Raw genomic sequence first — 22210 nt, forward strand, 5'->3', positions numbered from 1 at the left:
GTTACAGGTAAAGCAACCTGCATTTCTTCTTCGTGGTCTCTGTATATTACACATATGGGCAATTAACAAGCTCAATTGTTAATTGTAGGTCGATGTCCTATTGTAAGATGGACGACAAGATTGCTCTCCCAAAGCTGCAGTCTGCCCTGGCACAAACATCCAACTGGTAGTGTGAAATAAAGATAGAGTCCGGGATTGACAGTCCTCTGCCAAAAGCCATTGACATCGATACACTACATGCCGAATGAGTTGTCACCGGACCATCCAGCTGTAAACCCTTGAACTCATGAGTTTAATCAACAAACCATACTGCTAGTCTTTGTGAGGACAATGGTCATTCACGTTTAAGACCTCCATAAGAGACAAACAGCCTTTGGGTCTTACAAAAGCTGTTTGTTCTATCCTTATAAAAAGCTAGAGTTCAGAATACATCAAGTGAATGCAGCGCTACTTCCGCAAAAGTGGAAGGAGGCAGAAAAAAAGTTGGCAAGACTATCTCTTGATTGAGATGAAAGTCTGACACTACTTTAGGTAAAGTCAATACAGAGGGCAACCAATTCTTTAGATCTACAGGCTATCGTAGATCCAGAGAATCTACGGCAATCAGAAAAGCGACCTTCTAATATCTGAGGTTGTCCTTCTTCTTCCTCTTGTGCATGCATTTTACCTCCAGCACCTGCACAGTGCACCACTACAAATAGCCAATCATATTGCTCTTTGCCTACTGGACTCCTCCCCCACCACAACTAATTGTTTGCTCCTGCATTCTCCTCTTCTCCCCCAACCCACTGTATGTGTGTGTGTGTGTGTGTGTGTGTATATATATATATATATATATATATATATGCATGTGTGTGTGTGTGTGTGTATATATATACATATATATTCCATCTACACATATAAACAGCCACTTTCCATATGTTACATTAAAATAGGATAAAATATATTGAATAAATTGCAATAATTTCTCTAGTACAACCAACTAAAAATAGAGCAAACCCAACATTCCACTGAAACTAAAGACAACACTTTCCAATCTGTTGTTTTTTAGATACCTGAACCGCTTGTGATTCAGGGGTTCCATCTGAAATTAGGAATCTAGCAAGCCGAACTACTTGAAATATATGGGTACAGTATGTTGAATATCAAGGCAAAGCATGCTTAAACATAATAGTAGTCATCATTTAGGAAGACTGTCTTCGCCTGAAAAAGAATAGGATATGCAATATATCTAATTATTAATGATACCAGGTAACTTAAGGACAAACTAGACTTTATGGGAGTCCAGCCCAGATCGTTCACATGAAGCGAGAAATGCACCATCAGGGAGGAAGAGAGAGAGAGATTTAAGTATCGTTGGCTATAGATACTTGAAGGTCCTTGATCAAGATACCCTCAATGGGCCCCTTTCCCTCAAAATGTCTACCTTCTCACCAAAATTGTCCCCAACTGCTACTGCACCACATTTTCTTTCTCATCATTGCTTAACAGGCAGAGAACCACTGAGCTCCACTAACTGTCTGAGCCAGAGTGAGAGGCAGGTGAATAAGCAGGTTGCAACAATTAAGAGGAGGAGCAAGTTGAGGGGGCTCTTGTCAATAGGCTCCTGCTGGGGTGTGGGCCCTCGAAAGGTGCCCGACGATGTCTACCCTTGACAACGGCCCTGGATTTAACCTCAGCATTGGCAAAGAATGAAAATCAAGGATGGGAGGAAAGATTCAGTTTCCATAACCTCCCAACCCATGCTGCATTTTAAAACCCATTCCCTTGCTTGATTTGAATTTAACAGCAACTCAACTCATATAGGAGTGCTGCTGTAATGTGTAGTTTAATTGTTAAGTTAGAATTTATTTTAACTTATAGTGTGTTGGCTCCAAGGAAGGGACCTTCTGCGAAAGGAAGGCTCGGCTCATAAAAGGTCCCTCTGCCCAATTTTGAGGGATCCCCTTCTCTCTCTCTCTCTCTCTCTCTCTCTCTCTCTCTCTCTCACACACACACACACACACACACACACACACACACACCACAGCTCACCCCATTCAGGGGGCTGCTGGGACTGCTGTGGGAAGGAGGGAGCAAGCAAGTCCACTTCTGCCAGCACAGTTGATCCAACTTAAATCTGGATCCAACTCACAATCTCCGAAGTTACAATGTCATTGTACAAAGTCATGAGGGGAGTGCTGGTGGGGGTGGGGGTCCTCCATAGAAAACAGCCAGGAACTGATATTCAGCCCTCATGAGTTACACCAGACATTCCTTGTCTAACCCTCATCAAGATAGTTATTTCCGAGCTTTGATGTGGAAGCTAAATTTACCTTTCACCTCTTGTCCATTTGCACGCTCACCCAGGTGGGTGAGCATGAGAAAGCCATCTGCTTCCTTACTACTTGATCTCAGGAGATCCAAGATCACAAAATTATTAACCAGAAAAAGTTTTAAAACGCACTCCAAGAGGATATATGGTTCTATGTCTTCCAAGAATCATAAATTAATCACAGGATGCAAGAAAATGTTTACATTTTAAAATGCACTCTTCCTGATCCAGCACCATACACAAATTACCACATTAAACTAAGTAGCCTTCTGCACTGGAAAGAGAAGAGAAAATTCTATCCATAATGCTTCAGTTTGTTTTTCCTATCCCATTGCTGGTAGACAAAATATGCTGGTATCTCTGTATTGGCAATGAAGATCTAGAGAATGCAGTCTTGGAAATAATTCTTGCACTCACTGTTTTTCCAACTCTAATACATACCATATTACTACTTGGAAGCCATTCAAAAATGAGCTCCACATACAAACCAAATAGCTAAGAAAAATGTCAGCTATGTTCAGAAGGAGATCAGACTAGCATTGCTATTCTTGTATAACTCCATATCCGAACACATAGTAGACCTTGCTTTCTAAACTAAGACACAATAATAATTGTGTAGATCTGTTTAAGAGTGCAATCCTACAGCTCATACACATTGTCTAAGGGGACATGGGATAATGGGGATTTTCACCTCTGAAACTGTAGATAGAGATATGACCTCAGAGGTGAAAATACCCACACGGATTGTTATCCCTGACCCCCTTCCAACCACCAACAAAAGCTCCACAGAGGCTCTTCTTCCAAGGTCGGATATGCTGGAATCCTGTGGATCTGCAGCCTAGGTCCACTCCCAACAGCATGACTCCACTAGACGGACTCAGAGACCTGTCTAGCAGAGAAATCGGCTCCGTCACTCTCCGACCTTGCTGGCAGCAGACCCGCAGGACACAAGATACTGAGAAGCCTCCAACTTTGGAGGCTACCCTCTAGCAGGCAGCAACCCAATAATGTTGTACCCTTAATGTAGCAAAAGATTCTATATGGCACTAGCTTACCAGAGATTCAATTTAGATATAAGTAGTTGTGGGAGTATTTCTATTCTTGTACTGTTCCTCCATGAACTTGGAATTAATTCTTCATTTATGCAAAGAGACAAGGTGACACATTAGCACTCAAAATGCAGTTTCAGCCCTTTTTTTTAAGTGCTTACATAAAAATGCTTACTCTCAGCATTCCTCATCACTTAGAAAATGAAAACTTCTAAAGGAGGTGTTGTTTTGTATAATTTGCTTTTTTCCTGGGACATATAGTTTACCCTGAACTGCCAGCTCACAATACAACTTGAAATAAGATAACTATAGTCTAGTAATAAAAATAAAACTTTTTATAAACACTACAAACATTGAAAGATCCACAAAATTATTTGTATTTATTATTATTATTATTATTATTATTATTATTATTATTTACATTTATATACTGCCCCATAGCAGAAGCTCTCTGGGCAATTTACAAAGATTAAAACATTGAACATTTAAAATCGATATACAAAATTTAAAACCATAAAAGCATAAAAACAGACAACAGACAAGAATATATTTAAAATAACTGTGAACTCTCAGCCAGGCCTAAATGTAGAACTATTAACAACTGTTACCCAGAGGAGGAGATTCGTAAAATTAACTCTCTCTCTGAACTTAAGACAGCTTTAAAGACTAGCCTTCTTCTGGCAGGCCTACCCAGATGAATGTGAAATCAAGAATTTTTAAGATGTGCTGATTTGTTGTACTAATGTTGTTCCCCGCCTCGATCCAAAGGGAGAGGCGGGTAAGAAATAAATATATTATTGTTGTTGTTGTTGTTGTAAGCATATACCAACAGGATCCAAGATGTTTGAAAAACTATACTAACAATTTCTGCAAGAGAAAAATATTTCCCAGTTACTTCAGGGACTACGCAACAATATTTTGATAAAGTCTTTATCAGTTAAGTGTTTATATGTAGTTCTTAAAAACGCACTAGGCATGGGTGATTGACTATCCTACAGGTTGTTTTGACAGCTTATCAAAGTTAACACTAATTTTAAGTTAAGGGCAATTAATTTCTGTAATACAAAAGGCATTAAATGGTGATAACTAAGGAACCAATCTATTTCTCAATACTACCTAGGAGCACAGCTACACACGCTAGTTAGCATCAAAAGATTTACAATACCTATTTCTACAAAGTGGCTAATGGCTTGTGAATCCATATACATAATAGCATACAATGAAATATTCCTTCTGAAAGTCTTAGATATTCTCTCTCTCTCTCTTTCTCTTTCACACACATACATAGACACACTCATGCTAGGTGTGCTTACCAAGCAGGTGATAATTTCCCCCCACCAGCTACAGTCCCTAACACCCCTCCAAAAGCAGCCCCAAAAGCTTCCCCAATTTTCATAAGGGGAAGCAGAACCCCCCCTCTTCTTATGCAACTGTTGGACTGCAATTTTAATCATCCCTCACCATTGGCTGTGCTGGCTAGGGCTGATGGGAGTTGCAGTCCAATGACATCTTAGAGGGGACAACCCTACTATATAGCCTTAGTTGGGGCGCATCTGTGAGAGGGGGGAATGTTTGTTCACCACTATTGCTAATGCAAAAGTGGGAGGTAATAAAACTGCGAGGAATATCCTAAGCATGATTTAGGAATAAGCAGAACCTGACTGCAAACATAATAAATAGGGAAAGGTCTCCAAGAAAAATAGCTATCAGAAAGCAGAAGCTTCTTGTCATCAGTTGGAAAGTAGTACAAAAAAGCAGGAGCTATCCAGCCACTCTATAAAACCAGGACTACTCCCACAGTAGAGCCAAGATGAGGCACATGAATAGGCTTGGGCTGCAGCTCCGTACTTGGACAGACTTCCCACATTACATTTTAAAAATAAAATTCAGCCCCTCCTAAGTGTCATTCCTGTTCCAAAAAGTGAAATAAATATTAACCTGCTCAAACAGCTCAAAGACTACAGAACTTGCTAGCTGCAATTTCAGTAAAACAAGATTGGTCTACACCATGCAAGGGACCTCCTGAGAAAGAGCAGCATCCTCTATGACAAAGAAAATGGAGAGTCAAAGACAGTCTCATTACATGAGCAGAAGTGCACTCATGAGACATTCGATTCCATCCAGTGTTTACAGCCAGTGCTTACAATGTACTTTGAACACTCCAAAAGTGCTACAGAAAGCTAGAAAATAGCATTATGACCCAAAGACTCGGGTCCAACATTCTAGCCCTCAGTAAACACACTTGTATGAGTCCCCACATATGTAGTTAATTTATAAGGACAACCCCAAAATATTTTGCTTCCATGCTTTATTCAGAATAACTATTTCAGATAAACCAGTAATCAAGACTAGATTACTGCAATGCACTCTTTGTGAGGCTGCCCTCCAGAAGCTAGAGGTAGTGAAGAATGCAGCATCTCGGCTGTTGTCAGGATCTGCAACTTTTCAGAGAACTACAACTCCTTATCTGAGGGAACTGCACAGACTGCTTATTTGCTACAGAGTCAGATTTAAGGTTCTAGTAATAGTGTACAAAGCCCTAAACAACTTGGGACAGGATACCTGAAAGAGTGCCGCCTCCCTTACCAACCTGCCTAGACACGGAGGTAATCAGAGAGCATGCTCCTGTTGGTTCCACATGGACCTACGGCCCAATTGGAGTCCACCAGGAGAAGAGCCTTCAGTGTGGTGGCCCCCTTCCTTTGGAATTTCCTGCCTTTGGCGCCAATATTTTATTGCTTCCGGTGCCTCCTGAAATAATTATTTCAGGAAGCCTTCCTTGATTGACCAGCTGCAGTTTTACTAGAATTCTGTTTTATCAGAACTGTTTCATTTTTGAAAATACTAATTATTTTAATATGGTGTTTTTATTCTTTTATCATATCTCCTGTTCAACACTTCGAAATCTTTTGCATGTGGAACAGTATACAAATATTGTAAATGAAATAAATAGTTTGTAAAGCAGACTTATTTGAATTGCTATATCCAATAGAGGTGTACATCAAGATGAACCATTCTGTTGTTCCAGAAGTGTTCAGGGTAGAACTGCTAGTTGCTTAGGTCCAGTGACATGCCAAATTCAAAGTCAGCTAATTTAACATAGGTACACTGACATTACCAGGAGGTAAACCAAGCACCCCATGACTGCTAAGGATAACAGTCACTAATGAGCAACCAAAGATTAATTGTATTTATGAAGCTATTTTAATACATTTCATTTTCGGATACATGCTTAATTCAACATCAGTATAATTAAAAGTTACAATTCAGAAGTCAACACAACTCATAAACAAATAAAATTTGCCACAATGGTGATCAGAACATTGCCCTAATATCTGCTCAGATAATACAATGGTAATTTCCATAAGGCATCTTCTCCAGATGTACGTTCCCTCTACAGAAAAACCAGCTCTTATGAGTCACAGACAATAGTGCTAATAATATCCCAGCCCCTAAAGTTTGATTCTTGTGCCAGATACCAGAAAATTTTTCCAGCCTCACTGATGAAGTTTCCCCAAACTGACTTCCACATTAGGTACTAGTTCCATATCAATTTCAACTAAAAGGTGCATCTAGAACCACAAGTTTGCAATCACTCCACAAATTCCATCTATCTGTGTGCTTTGGGATAAGCCATTGTTTTCATTCCGTGGTCATTTACATTAGACTATCACCTTTTAAAAAGTATAAATATTTCTAGACCTCAAGTATTTTGCAAGTTACCAATAATAACTTACAGCTAACCTATGGATAAAAAATTCTAAGTGGAAACAAATCTAAGTAATTTCTCACGTGAGTACATGATATAGTACTATTGGTTTCTAGATGACCTTTATTACAAGAATTTATGCTAAGCTATCATAACTATACTATGGTTTTAATAGAATACAATTCAGTTTAAAGCTGCACTTTTTTAAGTCAAGGAAATAATTAGCGATAAATCTATATTAAAGCAACTACACAATTGCTGAAATACACAATGATCACTAGCTATTAATTTAATAGAGCAGACAGCTCTTAAAACTTCTGGAATGCTCTATTACAACAAATTAATTCCTCTTTCAATGGAATTCTGTCTTTAGAGACTGTTATGAAATCCAGTGAATTAATGATTCCCAGTAGATATGTGGCTTGCAGGGCTTGAAGCATACATCTACTTAATGACACTTTTTTAAGGGGCAATATGAACTGCTGATGCTTGTCAATAGGCAAAACCTAACAACAGAAACAATACATTTGAAGAAACATTATGCTATTTACCTGCATTCATTTGATAAAGAGGTAATCACAAAGCTGAAAACATTCTCTATTAAGAGTCAAATTGATAGCCTATCACTGCAGCACTTCATTGCCTTTTTGACAGCAGTTTCTTGCAACAAACTGTTTCTATCACTTTTCCCGTCATCTTCTCTTTTGATTTTTCCCTATTATTGCTGCTTGCTTCTTTACGCACAAGATGTCTGTGGCACAAGACTGCTGCATTAATGCAACCTAAGATTCACAAGTGTACTCCTATGGTAACTTCAGCTTTGATTACTTTGTTCTTCTCATACCTCTCCACTATACCCTGACACTTCTCCAACATATTACATTACACACATTTTCTTTTCTTCCCTTCATTCCCATACCTTTTTATGCAACTCTTTCCATCGCTCTCGATTATTTCACTTTACTGCAAAATTCAGCCTCCTAGAAGCTTCCTTGTAAATCTCTTTCAATTAATAACAGACACTTCTGAACCAATTCTACCAATATTAGACAAGATCTTCAATGTTACTCCAAATCAAATATTGCTCTATAAAGTTGTCATTTTCACATGCACAATCATCACTCATTGCCTATATAGAATCAAAGAACCACAGAATCACAGAATAGTAGAGTTGGAAGGGACCTACAAGGCCATCGAGTCCAACCCCCTGCTCAATGCAGGAATCCACCCTAAAGCATACCTGACAGATGGTTGTCCAGTGTGGGAGAACCCACAACCTCCCTATGTAACTGGTTCCATTGCCATACTGCTCTAACAATCAGGAAGGTTTTCCTGATGTCTAGCCGGAATCTGGATCCTGTAACTTGAGCCCATTATTCCATGTCCTGCACTCTGGGATGATTGAGAAGAGATCCTGGCCCTCCTCTGTGAGAAACCTTTCAAGTATTTGAAGAGTGCTATCATGTCTCCCCTCAATCTTCTCTTATCCAGGCTAAATATGCCCAGTTCTTTCAGTCATCGATGACCTGTATATGTGAATGAGACATAACACGTTATTCAACATATACAGAGCTTCTATGTCATTCAACGTCAACTCAAACAATATTATTCAACAAAGAAGAAAGGCAGGGTGCTTACTTGTAACTGTAGTTCTTTGAGTGGTCATCTATGTATTCCCACATATGGGCTCTATGCCTGCATGGAGCTACGTTTCCGGAAACTTCTAAAGCTGAAGAACTTTTGGGGGGGGCAGGAACCCCTCCCCCACCGTCTCACTATGCATTTCCTGACTGGTTCCCGCCCATCTCGTCAGTTTCTGAGACCGACTTGCTGGCCGACTTTCTCTGAGGATACTATCCTCTTTCAGTACCGAAAACGAAGAGATGAATCAACACCAGAAAGAGGATGGTGGGGGGGTTGTGTGAAAGCACAGATGACCACTCAAAGAAAGAGTTACAGGTAAGCAACCTGCTTTTCTTCTTCGTGGTCTCTGTGCATCACACATATGGGAGATTACCAAGCTGTCTTACTGGAGAAGGGTAGGTGCTGAAGAGTATCAAGTTAAAAGGATGGCCGAGAAGACCGCTCTCCCAAAATTGCAATTACTGCATGCTTGAGTATCGAGTCCAAAGTGATTAATGAAAGTCAATGGTCTTGACCATGTCACTGCCCAGCATATGTCCGGAATCAACACCCCTCTTGCAAATGCTGTGGATGTCGAGATCCCGCTTGTTGAATGTGCTTTGACTGGTTCTGTTAGTTCGAGATCAGCCAATTGGAAAACCATTTTAATAGTGTGCACAATCTAAGATGCAAGCCTCTGTGTCGAGATTTGCCACTGTAACACACAGACAGACATTGGATTTTTCAGAATCCAGCTGTTCTGTCTTTATAAAAGGGTAATGCCCTTCTCACATCAAGCGTATGTAGTGTTCTCTCAAGCATCGATGACAGTGTTGCAAAAAAAGTGGGCAGAATAATGTCCTGTTTGATATGAAATTCCTTAACAACTTTAGGTGTTTTAGGTGGGAGCAGTGTAACCTTTTCCTTATGAAAAATGAGTAAAGGTGGATCCACCCTTAGAGCATCCAATTTGTCCGCTCATCTAGCAGTGGCAAATGCCACCAGGAAGACAACTTTCCACATTAGTAGTCTCAAATCAACCATAGCGAGCAGCTCAAAGGGCTTTGAGAGGAGGGCTTTTAGGACTACGGATAGACTCCACTGGGGCACAAAGGATTTTAGAGGCGGAGCAAGGTTTTTAATTCCCTTTAAGAATTGTCAAACCATGGGATGAGAAATTGCAGCCAGGTATACCTTTAAAGATGTTAGTTTTAATCTTCTTCGAAATAGCATAGTTACAGTAGCCGAGTGTAATTCCCCACTGACAGGTTCAGGAGGGGGGCAAACCATGCTTGCCTTGGCCATCCGCTGGTGGCAATTTACTGCCCCACTTAACACATTTCCTAAATGGGGCCTTCAGTGCCATACACCCCGATAAAAAGAGGAATGAGAGAGAAAAAAATCCCCTCTTCAAAAAAGAGAAGAGAAAAACTTCTTTAGAATAGTATCCTAAAAGTCAACACAGCTCAAACTGATCAGAGAGAATTTTCCTCAACGCATCTAGCAGGGCAGTCAAAGAGAAACTGAGATGGGCAGGAACCAGTCAGGACATGTACAATGTGATGGTGGGGGAAGAGTTCCTGCCCAAAAAAGTGTTCCTCAGCTTTAGAAGTTTCCTGAAATGCCGCTGTGAAATGCACAGAGACCATGAAGAAAATTATCAAATTCATTGCAAAATTATGAAGTGGGAGAGCCAATGCGGTGTAGTGGTCAGAGTGCTGGACTAGGACCAGGTAGACTCAGGTCCACTCCAAATTTCCATTCAGTCACAACTTCACTGAGTGATTCTGTATCAGTCACTGATTCTGAGCCTAACGAACCTCACAGACATATTGTGAGGATAAAATAGAAAGGGTGAAGAAATATACACATTGACCCCAAGTTTCTTGGCCTGGATAAAAATGTAATAAATAAATCAAAGACTGATTACATAATGTTCACTGCACGAATGAATCAATTCCAAATCACAATTTGAAATCCTGCAGCAATCAATTCCCCAACCTATTATGGCTCCATGGTTCTAGGTGCAACTACAGGGGCATTCTAGGTTTCCTTTTTTTTTTTCTTATTCAGTGTCATGTATGGCCTAACAAATCAATTCTTAATTATCCACAAGTGCGATGCGATCAGTCTCCTTTCTCAAACACTTCTCCATTAAGATCTATTACCTCTCCATGGCATAATTATGATTACTGGATGCGTAATGGGCAGTTTGAAACAAGGTGGTATAGGAAACCTATGAAAAGGGATATATTATTGAATTGTAATTCTGCACACCCTGTGCTAGTGAAAAGGCAGGTGGTAAAGAACACGATTTAGAAAGCCTTTGGGGTGTCTACAACTAATTATGCTGAGGAATCAAAACAAAAGGCAGTAAAACTGGCTGTTAGGTGTGTGAGGTAATCCAAAGGACTGCCAGTCTTGAAAACCCCATTTGTGACTGACAGATTTGTTTGGGAAGCCCAAAAGATTCTTGATTGCTGTAACTTCAAGGCTAATGTTATTTGCACTGCCCCAATTACATTCAAACAACATCTTGTGAAGTCTCAGCTGTATGGCAATAAATGCTGGACACAGGAATGCCCTATCTGTGTAGATGGTAAGGGGGAGTGTACAGTTAAGGGGGGTACTTATAAAATTGTTTGGAATGTAACTCCTTTTACATTGGTAAAACTGGAAAACCTCTTCAAAAAGCTATAGGGAGTACTTGGCTGTTATTCAGCACAATGAAACACACGCTAGACCTTGGTCCCTTCATATGAGGAAGAATCAAGCTGTTAGAGCAAAGTTAGAACAGAGCCTCCAATGGAGAAAGAGGCAACAGACGTGTTCAGATGCAATGACAGTCAATTCACAGTTGGTTATTTTGTGGGTATTTCCCACACGATCAGAGAAATAACCAACCATGAGTTATAAGCAACTGTGAGTAGATTATTAATCCATGTTAGTCAACTCACCTCCTGCCCTCCCTCCTCCTCTCAGTCCTCCCACTCCCACCTTGCTGCCAAAAATAGAGTTCTGCCAGTTCAAGTAGAGAGGCAGACACCACTTTGACCGTTCTTGCCCAGCAACTCTGTAGCCTACAAAAATAACCAATGTTGCCCTCCGCACAACACAATAACCAACAGTAGTTTAAATAACCCACTCCACACATCGTTGGTTATTTTGGCAATAACACACTGCGGGTTAAAAAATTCTACCACATGACACGATAACCCATGGTGGATTATTTAACCCAACTTGAGTTAGCGTGCCGTCCAAACCCAGTCAATGTTTACTGATAAACTAAAACCTGATATCAATGTAAAGATGAGATGAAATAAGCCATGAAATTTATTAAGGTAGCTTGATTGGCTGTTGAATACAAGTGTTGGTTGTTACTGTATTTCTTCGATTCTAAGACACACTTTTCCCCCTAAATAACAGCTCTAAAAATGGACTGCGTCTTAGAATCGATGGCGTCTTAGAATCGAAGCAATACGGTAAGAGGAAAAGAGGAAGCTGCTGCAGCAGCCTCGAGCCATGCGAGCGAGGAGCTGGGAGGGTAAGCGCTTGGTTTTTTGTTAGGCAAATTTATTCTTAAGTCCCATCGATTTCCATGGGACTTACTCGCATGTCGTCATCCCCTGGTGCACAGACAAGTAAAGAGCGGGACCGGAGAGTTAAGTTTACTCTTTGTTTCAACGCCCCCCCTTCTTCCCGCGCAAACGGCAGTTTCTTCTCTCACAGAGGGAAAAAAGAAAAGGACACAACCATTAGAAGAAAGCGCGGAGGGGGGGGAGGAGGTTGGCTGAGCGGTGAGGGAAGTATTTCTTTGATTCTAAGACACACTTTTTTCCCTAAATAACAGCTCTAAAAATAGGGTGCACCTTAGAATCGATGGCGTCTTAGAATCGAAGAAATACGGTAATCCCTGATTGAGATTTGGCCTGTTCCTGATTGGTTCTGGCTCATCTTATAAGTGGTATTATAGCATACTCTTATTTGTGACTGAAGCTAGTATTTTATACCAAAACGTTTCACATTTTGTATGTGGGTGGGTGTTATAAAAAAATTAAAACTATAACATTCTAAATGTTAGAATTTTAAACAAATTTAAATCTATGGAAATTTATAAACTGGACGCGCTACTTATGGTCATTCGTTTCATTTTTGCAGTGCTGTATCATGCGCATCACATCGCCTGCATATCAGTAGATTATTTAAACCTTTGACAAAGCCTTCCCAAGTTCAGGTGCTTGCAGTTGTTATTAATAGTTCAGATGACTTGCCCAGAGTTGAATTAATTTATATAAAGGAGAAAGGGGAAGGAAGAAAACAAGGAGCATGAGGAAAAGTAGGTGCTAACACATTTTGGCTTAATGTCAAGAAATATGTTCCCAAAGAACAAGTATCTTGGCTTTCCATCGTGTGCTATTTAAATTCCTTTTAAAACTATTATAATCTTCCTTTGGAATTCAAACGGACATAAAATATTTGGCAGAGGAATTACACTCAGATCAGGTATGCTTTGTCCACTAGTGCTGACTTACATAAGTAGATGAACACAATTTTCCTGTGCTCTCCAGATATTATTCAACATGTGTGTGCACCAAATCCAAGCCTTCAAATTGAATCTATTTATGCATAACCATTTTCACAACTCTGAGCTACAGAGGTGAGTTGTTTTCCCAGGTTTCCCCCAGAACTAGAAACAGTTTCACAGAAACTGCAGATTCATAATCCAAGTGATGTAAGAAATAGTCCTCAGAGACACCGTTTTATAAACATGGAGGTTAGTCACTGGGGGCAAACTGTCTGCATGTTAATTGGCAATGGGAGAAAAGAGTTTTAATGACACTGAAAAGGAAAATCCCACTTTGCTTCTATCAAAGGGTGAAAGCACAACAATATAAAGAGCTACACATATGAACGGAGAACCAGATCATCAAGGCTCCACAACCAAAGGAAAAAAGCAAGCCACTGAAGCCCCAACCTCTTCACTTTACAATAGGATCTGCCCCCAAACTTCCACTCCACGTAAAAAGCTGAAGAGATACTTGGATTAAACAGAAAGGTTTTAATTGAAAGTGCTGTGCTTTTTACAATTTAATTTTAAATGGTTTTAATTGCTGCTTTAAGACTACAATACTATATATGTTTACCTGGTAGACATGCATAGGATTGCGCCCTTAACTGCTGCTTTTCCTTGCATGCTGTCTTATTTGTTCTGCTGTAGTATTTTATTATTATTTTATTATTATAAACTACCCTGAGAACTGCTCTGACTGAAGGGCAGGACAGAAGTCCATCAAATAAATTAAGTATTTGGGTTTGACTGAAGGGAGACCTTGTGTCACATTTCCTTCATCTTTCAGCGCTAGGTAAATTCTTTGGATGTCAGTCACTCATGAGCAATACATTCACTTCAAGAAGAATGCATTTCATTCACCCCCTCCTTCATATTTAACAGATGAAACAACCAATTATCTAAAGATAGCACAAGGTCAGCTCTAGCTGATGAAGTGCAAAATAAATTTCAGATTTGTGTGCACCAAATGTAGGACTATGAGCATGTAAATTGAATCTACTTATGCATAACAAGTTGTACAACTCAGATTCAGAGGTAAACCCTATACAGTTTCAAAACAAAATCAACTGACCTTAAGAATCTCTACTACGGGCTTCTCAAATGTAGTTACCAACCAAGCTAACCAAAAAAATTGGACAAATGCAATAAAATTGCAAAATAGACCCAAAAATATCGGGACACATTTGAGGATTAACCTCAAATAAGATGCTGAAAACAATTCTGGAATGGTTTCTCTACTCCCCAAATCCTTTATAACTCCAGTATCCAGAAATGGAAAAACATTCTATGTTTTAGAAGCATGTGGTCACCCACCTTCACAATTGTACTTTCAGAAGCACAACTGAAAGAATCTTACACAAAAAAGCTGGAGGGAGCAATCCTATGGCCCCTAGACAGTGTTGGGCGGGGCATAAGATTTTTCGGATTTCCAGTAACAAGTTAGAAGGGAAAGGGGGCGTCCCATTGGGAAGGAAGAGAAGAGGTCAGTTTATGCGATACCCCAGCCCTCCCAAGCCTCCATCCCTCGCCCTTCCCAAAGACTCCGCTAGATGGGCAAAAACACCTGTCTACTCCAAGGCAGAGCAGGAGACCAGATGTTCAAAAGGCATCTTGCATGGCATTCAGAACTCTTTCAAGTAGAAACTATAATAATATTTATTTATCTTGAATATTTATTGATTTCATTTTTATGCCGCCCAATAGGTGAAGCTCTCTGGGCAGTTCACAAAAATTAAAACCATGAAAAGAATAATAAAACAACCAACAGTCTAAAAACACAAATACAAAATACAATATAAAAAGCACAACCAGGATAATGTTAAATCTTATTAGCTCTTAAAGGAAATTGTAGGTTAGGATGGATAAGATGGAGTTTCTTTGGTTTATATTATGTACCTTTGCAAACATTAAAAATGATAAGAATAGCAACTACAAAGAGCTTTGGTGGGAATTCTAAAGAACATAGTACTGACAACCATTTTCTCTACCCTCATTCACCCCAAATATTTTTGTTGCTGTAGTATAAAGTTACAATAAGAGTAAGAGCAAGCAAGATAAATTCAAAATGAATAGTAAAAGTTTAGCAAAATCTAACTAACTAAAAACATAAAATGTGTTGGGCAACTTTTATATATAATCCTCAAAATACCTTTAACTATCCATCCACATAGTTAACCAATTTAGCCATGTAATTTTACCAACAATTATCTTTGCCTTCCTTTCATATATCTATATCTATATACGTTTAGTTATCTTGTTAGCACTTCCAGCAAATAATGTGTTTCAAAACCACAACAACAGGACACGGATACCAACTGAAACTACAAGGTATGATAGTATACAACAGTTAAAATACCACAACCAGCTAATTACCATTTTGCAAAACACATGATTATTCTTTCACAGCCAGATGCTATAGAGCTAATAACTATTTTCCTTAGTCAAAGTTTAAAAATTGTTTGTTCAAAGATTTTAATTTGGATCAATCAGATTTTGATATGCAGCACAAGGCAGTCATTCAGTTTCTTTATCCACAGCACAGTTTATTTCATCCTTCATGTGTTTCACAAATTTATGTATACCTAAAAACTGAGATACCCCCTGCAAACTGAAATTCTTCATTTTCCCCCTATTGAGAAAGCTGGTTAGCAGGTGTGTTGAAACAGATGAAACAAAGGCACTAGTGTTCCAAAACTCTGAGAAGTACTCATAGCTTGAACGTTTTTGCCAATTAAGAGTTTCTTGCATGAATGGCATTTTAAATCTGCATGTTCAAAAGATATTGGGCCTATGACATAACAGCACAAGCTCCCAAAACTGAACCCACAGGGTAATTGCTGCCTTCCTAATTCTAACTGTTCAAATATATTGAGAAATCTTGAAATTATTATTATTAAGGACCAAACTACAGTAAACACAGTGTGGCTGCAAAAACAAGACACACTTCCACCTTTCTCTCTGTGATGTGTTCACCATGTTATATATTTCCCAGTCGTTATCCGTCAATAATGTGAAGTACCGGCAGTAATATACAGGACATGAGGACATTAAGAACTTCAGCAAGTGCATGCCATTTTGGAGACCTGTAAGTTATGTCAGACTTTCTTTTAAGAAACCAAGATACTTAAACTACTAGGAGACTAACTATATCTGTGGTAAACATCTCAATGATCAGGAGTATGTACCAATAAAATAACATCCATCTGCTAATATTTCTTCTTTACCTTCTACCTGTGCATTCATTATTTTGGCAGCACCACCAAAGTGCTGAAGTACTGAAGAATTCTAGTTTTAACAGAGGGCAGCAAATGTAGTAAGTAATCTGCCCCCCCCCCAAAAAAAAGCAAACCAGAGAAGCAATCTTCAATACATTATTTCAGAAACCAGTATTTCTTGCCTGTATTTTCAATTCATTTCAAAACAGAAACGCATGACAAAGAAAAACTATACTAAACGAATCACTTTAAAACAATTAGAACTTGAATGCTAAAGTGTGTACAGACTTGAAATTTACTTCAAAATAAATGAATTTATGGCAGATTTAAGGATGCAAGCAATTCGGAACTCTTCCCAGAGAGAGAGAGAGAGAGAGAGAGAGAGAGAGAGAGAGATGGTTCCATCGCTATTGGTTTTTTTAGAAGTACCCTAAAGACTTCAATTGTAGCCAGCTATTTTGGTCTTTGTTTTATAACTATTTTATTTGCTGGTTATATTTTATATTTTCTGTTTTGCACTTTAACTGGTTATTGTAAGTCACCCTGTGAGCTTACACCCCCTAAAGGTGGGAAATGACATCTATTAAATAAATAAATAAATATCGCATATACCTGACAGTATGCTCTGCTGAATAAAGAGAGGATGACTTCCGGGCAGCTATGCCTATTGTACAAATTAAGCATCACTATAATGTTGGTGTTGTAAGTGAACAACCCTTCAAACGGAGTCTTTGAAGTGCACAAAACTACTAGAATGACTACATAAAGAAATATTGGTTTGTGTTTATACAATGGCAACATACATGCCGTTATATGTATTTTAGATTTCAGGCTTTTCTGAATTAGCCTAGAACATTCAAATGAATAGTTCCACCGGGTTCTACCCAATAGTATAAGCACACAGATATTGCCAAAGGCCTATTTCAGTTTTTAAAACAAAACAAGTCCAAAACATTTTTTTAAACTTCTTCCAAGTAACGAAGAGCTTCCCAAACATTTTTAACAGCACAAACCTGTATGTGTCTACTCAAAAGTAAGTTTCATTAAGTTCAATGGAATTTATATCCACAGGAATGGCTACAGGGCTGTAATCCAAGCCATGTCATTTCATATTTATTCGCTTTTAGTAAATATGCATATGTACCAATGGCTTACCTATCTGCTACTTTCATTTGCTTCTTTGATAGACGCTATGGGCACAGTCCAATCCAGTTCAGAGGATTCCCATAAGGTAGCTAAAGCCCAATCCATCACTATGAACACAGGCAGTGAATTGGGCCATGAGGAGAGAATGGAATCATAGAATAGTAGAGTTGGAAGGGACCTATAAGGACATCGGGTCCAAACCCCTGCTCAATGCAGGAATCCACCCTAAAGAATACCTGACAGATGGTTGTCCAGCTGCCTCTTGAATGCTTCTAGTGTAGGAGAGCCCACAACCTCCCTGGGTAACTGGTTCCATTGTTGTACTGCTCTAACAGTCAAGGAAGTTTTTCCTGATGTCCAGCCGGAATCTGGCTTCCTGTAACTTGAGCCTGTTATTCCATGTCCTGCACTCTCGGATGATCGAGAAGAGATCCTGGCCCTCCTGTGACAACCTTTTAAGTATTTGAAGATTGCTATCATGTCTCCCCTCAATCTTGTGCATACCTCCCACAAGTATCTTGTACAGAGGCAAAAAAGGAGGACTGTACACATACCTACAATTCCTACTACCATGCAGGCTGTGCAAATACAGGGAGGAGAAAAACAGGGCTCTATCAAGCCTATGGGACTCATCTATATGCATACTTCCTACCCACAGTGGACTGGATCATACCTGATGTTTAAGATATTATAAATAGGAATAAAACAATTTGAAATGCACATTCATACATCCACAATTTCTGTTAGGGAATACCTGCCACGCTTTGCCTAACAATGAAGACTTGTCCTGCCATATCTTGCTCACAATCCTGGCCTGACATCATGTTCCAGAAGTACAAAGATTAGGACTCTCCATCCAGATAAGCCTTAGGAATAGCATTTTAGTCATCTTTAACCACCAAGAACATTCAACATGTATGAAGCATTGACAGAAGGCAAAGTACCAAGATTTCCAGAAAAATCTGGTCGAAAACCACTGAGAAATAACCACATTCAAAAAGCAGCAGTAAACCCAAGAACTAGTTTCTGTTTCTTAAGATATAGTGAAATATTCGTAAAGACACTTACTGAGACAACAGAGATTAAGAATAAATAACTTGGATAACTCTTTAGCCATAGAAAGTAACATTTACTAGTGAAGGAGCCACTTAAATCACAAATTACTTTAAAAATGTAACTTAAGCAGGGCAAAGTATTTCCCCCTTCATGCAATTGTCAAAAACAAAGCAGTAGAAGGCACTTCTGCTAACTTAAAATACTTCCAGTGCTGCTGACCAAGTGCATTTCCTGCAATATAATTTTATTTTACTAAAATTTGAGGCCAAGTGTGGGCTCACTGATCTAAAGTACCTTTTATAGTACGTTGCTACAGTGCTTTTAGTGTGCAGATACTTAACGGTTGCAGTGCTAATGCAGTCCTGATGTTCTGGATTTAGCTTTCTGCGCTATTTCTTATGTTGGCCCTATCACCGCAATAAAGTTAATTTCTTCACTGCATCACTTCTTACTCTTCAAAAAACAACAGCTGGCACCAAGACAGTAAAGTTTAGCAGTTCACTTTATCTGGCACAGAACATGTTTCATCTCTCATAAGGCTAGCCTGATGGACCACTACATGATGGCATAAGCACCAACCTAATCAATCTTCTAGCTGCTGACCAACTGACAACCTTTTCTACTTCCAATATGCAAGTCAGAGACCCATTACTAAAAATCCAACTCTTCCCAGACCTCATTATACATTTACAAACAGAACATCAGGTAACAGAACTGGGTCTCTTTATTGCCTTTCTGAGTAATTAAGTAAATCTACTTGGACGAAGAGGATCAAGCAAGGACAAAGAAATAACACAGTACTAAAGCCAGTAAAGGCCAGTAAAAATATTCATTTTTTAAAAATAGTATGTGTGGTTTGACTCCCACCCCCACCATGCACACTGCATAACCACCAGGATGAAAAGTGAATCTAAATAACTTCTCATGAGTCAAGGACTTCAGGATGAGCAGTCTCCAAATCAATTAATTAGACTTGCCCACAATTGAAGATTTTGGCAGATTTTGCTGAAAGAGGCCCAAAATTACTAGCAACCAAAGCAATTAAAATAGTGTCCCTTGTTAAAATTATGTTATGCTGAGTTTTGTAGACAGCAATACAGACCTTTAAAAAGCAGGACAGATGGCACTAACTCCAACAAGCAAAGTTAACTCCATGAAGCATTAACTATTGAGCTAAGGTTTGATAGAGAGATCACTAAAAAGCTTATTTATCTTTAAAAGATTGGCAGTAATAACCCCTGAAGTCACAATTCCGAAGCAGAGAAATCTACTCAGCTTAACACAACCTTAAACGGGTTATCCTGTAAAAAAAAATAAAACTCTGCAAGCATCTTCTTCCACTTCAGATCCTGTTTACCAAGTGCTAATAATCCAACAAAGACATTGAGCCAACTCCTGACATTCCACAGAAGCAGGCCAGAAATGAAATGTACAGGTGGACAAAAAAAATAACACTTATTCCATTGCTTAAGAATTTCATTCCACTTCTGAACAACATACATTTGCCAGAAATACTACAACGATGACAAAAACAGTAAGCAAAAACCAGGAATGAAATTAACAATTTATTCTAAGGTTAGAATATGAAGAATCCTAAACAGCTGAGTGCAGTAAGACAAATATAAACAATATGCAAAACCTTTTCATCTAAATGTTTATTTTCAGGAAAGTATCACTGATAATACTTTGCACTGGATAGTTTAAACAACAGATGCAAAAGAGACTATGGGCTATTACACCAGTAGCAATCACAAACTGATAAGACCAAATGATACATTAAACCTTACAGCAAAGTTCTAATCCCTTACCATAACAAAATAAACAAATCAAAGGACGCACACCCTAACATTTTAATCAATGTTATACTTGGCTTTTTTTATAGGCAGTAAAAAAAAGTTACATAGTTCCTCAGTAATGTTGTAGAAACCCAGCGTCTATAATGTGAGGGGAGTCACTGTAAACTACCCCCACAAAATTAGCTATGAAGCTGTCTACATACTGACATGAATGCTCAATTCAAACTTAGTAACAGAGACAGGCAAAAGACTAAATTAAGCATCCATCTTAATGCAAGCATCCATCTAAGGCTTGCATTGCAGGGGAGATGGGGGAAGGGAAACCTAGTGACGGTTGTGAATGAATGAGAAGCTTTTCTTCCCGTAAGTAGAAAAGGATTAGAGGTATCTGAAAACAGCAGATTAGCTGATGTATCCATATGTAGATAGGAGGAGGGAACCAAAGTAACTGAGTTGTTTGTGTGTGAGAGAGAGGCATACACACTTTTAAAGAGAGAATGCAAATTATAATCACGTTTGTTTGTTTTTTAAAGGGGGGGAAATACGTATTCACTCTTCACCCACCCCGCCCATCTGTTGTACTCACAAATTACTAACACCACAACTCTACTGACAAATATGAATGCAACGTGTGTGAGGTTTTTCAAAGGGATAAGGGAAGAACTCCCTACCCCAGCTGTATGAACAAGGATGCGATTCAAGGCTTTCATGGGCTCTCACAATTAAGGAACATTAGGAATGCCTGCCGAGGAAGGGGCCCTGCGTGTAGGCCAAGTTGGAGTGGGGGGAGGAAAAAAGGAAGATGTTTATGGCAGGGCGCCCTTCTCGACTGGAATGGAGGTAGAGAAAATATACCCAAATTACGGGGGGGGGCTGTTGGAGAATAGCAGGAGGAATTTAAAGAGGGGGGGACATTACGCGATGGAGGGGGGAGATGTTTCGGGGGGGGCAATATCATCAATGATGGAGGGCTGGGGGGGGATACCTGGGGGCTCCTGTCGGCCGGGTTTTTCATGACCGCCTGGCGGAAGTTGTTATCCACGTAGGACGCCATCTCGCCCCTTATCTGCTCCGGGCCGGACGCTGGTCGCCGGCCACTCGGCTTCGTCGTCCTTCTGTCGCACTCAAGCGTCTATTCCTGGCCCAGAAGCGAGGCGGCGGCGGCGGCGGCTGAAGCGAGACTCTTGGCCAGGGGAAAAGCGGCTCCGGCTGGCCGCCAGTGATTCCTGCCGCCGCTGCTCCTCCTCGGCGGCGAATCCCTCCACCTCAGTAGCGCCGCCGCCCGGTCGGGGCCTCTGGCCGGGCTCGTGGGTTGTGGCGGCGGCAGTAGCGACGACTCCCGGCTCCGCCCCTGCCGGGCTGCCCGACAGTGTCGTCGTCGCCGCCGCTGCTGCTGTCGTCGTCGTCGTCCTCCTCCCCCCTCAGCCGCCGCATCCCCTTAGGCGGCGGGGCGGGAGAGGTACCGCCGCGTCCTCGCCGAGTTCGGGTTCCGGCTCTTGGCTTGAAAGGGCGGCGGACGGGAAAGGAAGGCGGAGGCTGGGCTGCGTCTGAGAGGAGGAGTTGGAGGAGGGCGGACAGGCGGGCCGAGGCTCACGGCGGGAGCGGCCTCCAGTGCGCGCTCGGGCTTTGTGCCGCCGCAACCAGGGTGAAGAGACAGAGGGACGGGGAGGGAGACAGAGAGCACCTCCCGACCACACCGGGAACAACGGCGGGGAAGAGGGGAGGAGCCGCG

General features: G+C 40.3%; 1 protein-coding gene across 3 annotated transcripts in view; it reads right to left on the reverse strand.

Annotated features, from left to right (window-relative positions):
• RAPGEF2 (Rap guanine nucleotide exchange factor 2) overlaps nucleotides 1-21746 on the reverse strand; it is a 179466-nt gene extending 157720 nt beyond the window's left edge. For 2 of the 3 annotated variants that reach the window (XM_063135423.1, XM_063135422.1), the window contains exon 1: nucleotides 21464-21745. In XM_063135423.1, the coding sequence (XP_062991493.1) occupies nucleotides 21464-21532 (69 nt within the window). In that variant the 5' untranslated portion in view covers nucleotides 21533-21745. Of the gene's footprint in view, nucleotides 1-21463 lie in introns of all 3 variants that reach the window. The other variant, XM_063135424.1, reaches the window with a different exon arrangement.
• Nucleotides 21747-22210: the final 464 nt, after the last annotated feature.

This window comes from Elgaria multicarinata, chromosome 10 (genome assembly GCF_023053635.1).
Source record: "Elgaria multicarinata webbii isolate HBS135686 ecotype San Diego chromosome 10, rElgMul1.1.pri, whole genome shotgun sequence".
Taxonomy (NCBI): domain Eukaryota; kingdom Metazoa; phylum Chordata; class Lepidosauria; order Squamata; family Anguidae; genus Elgaria; species Elgaria multicarinata.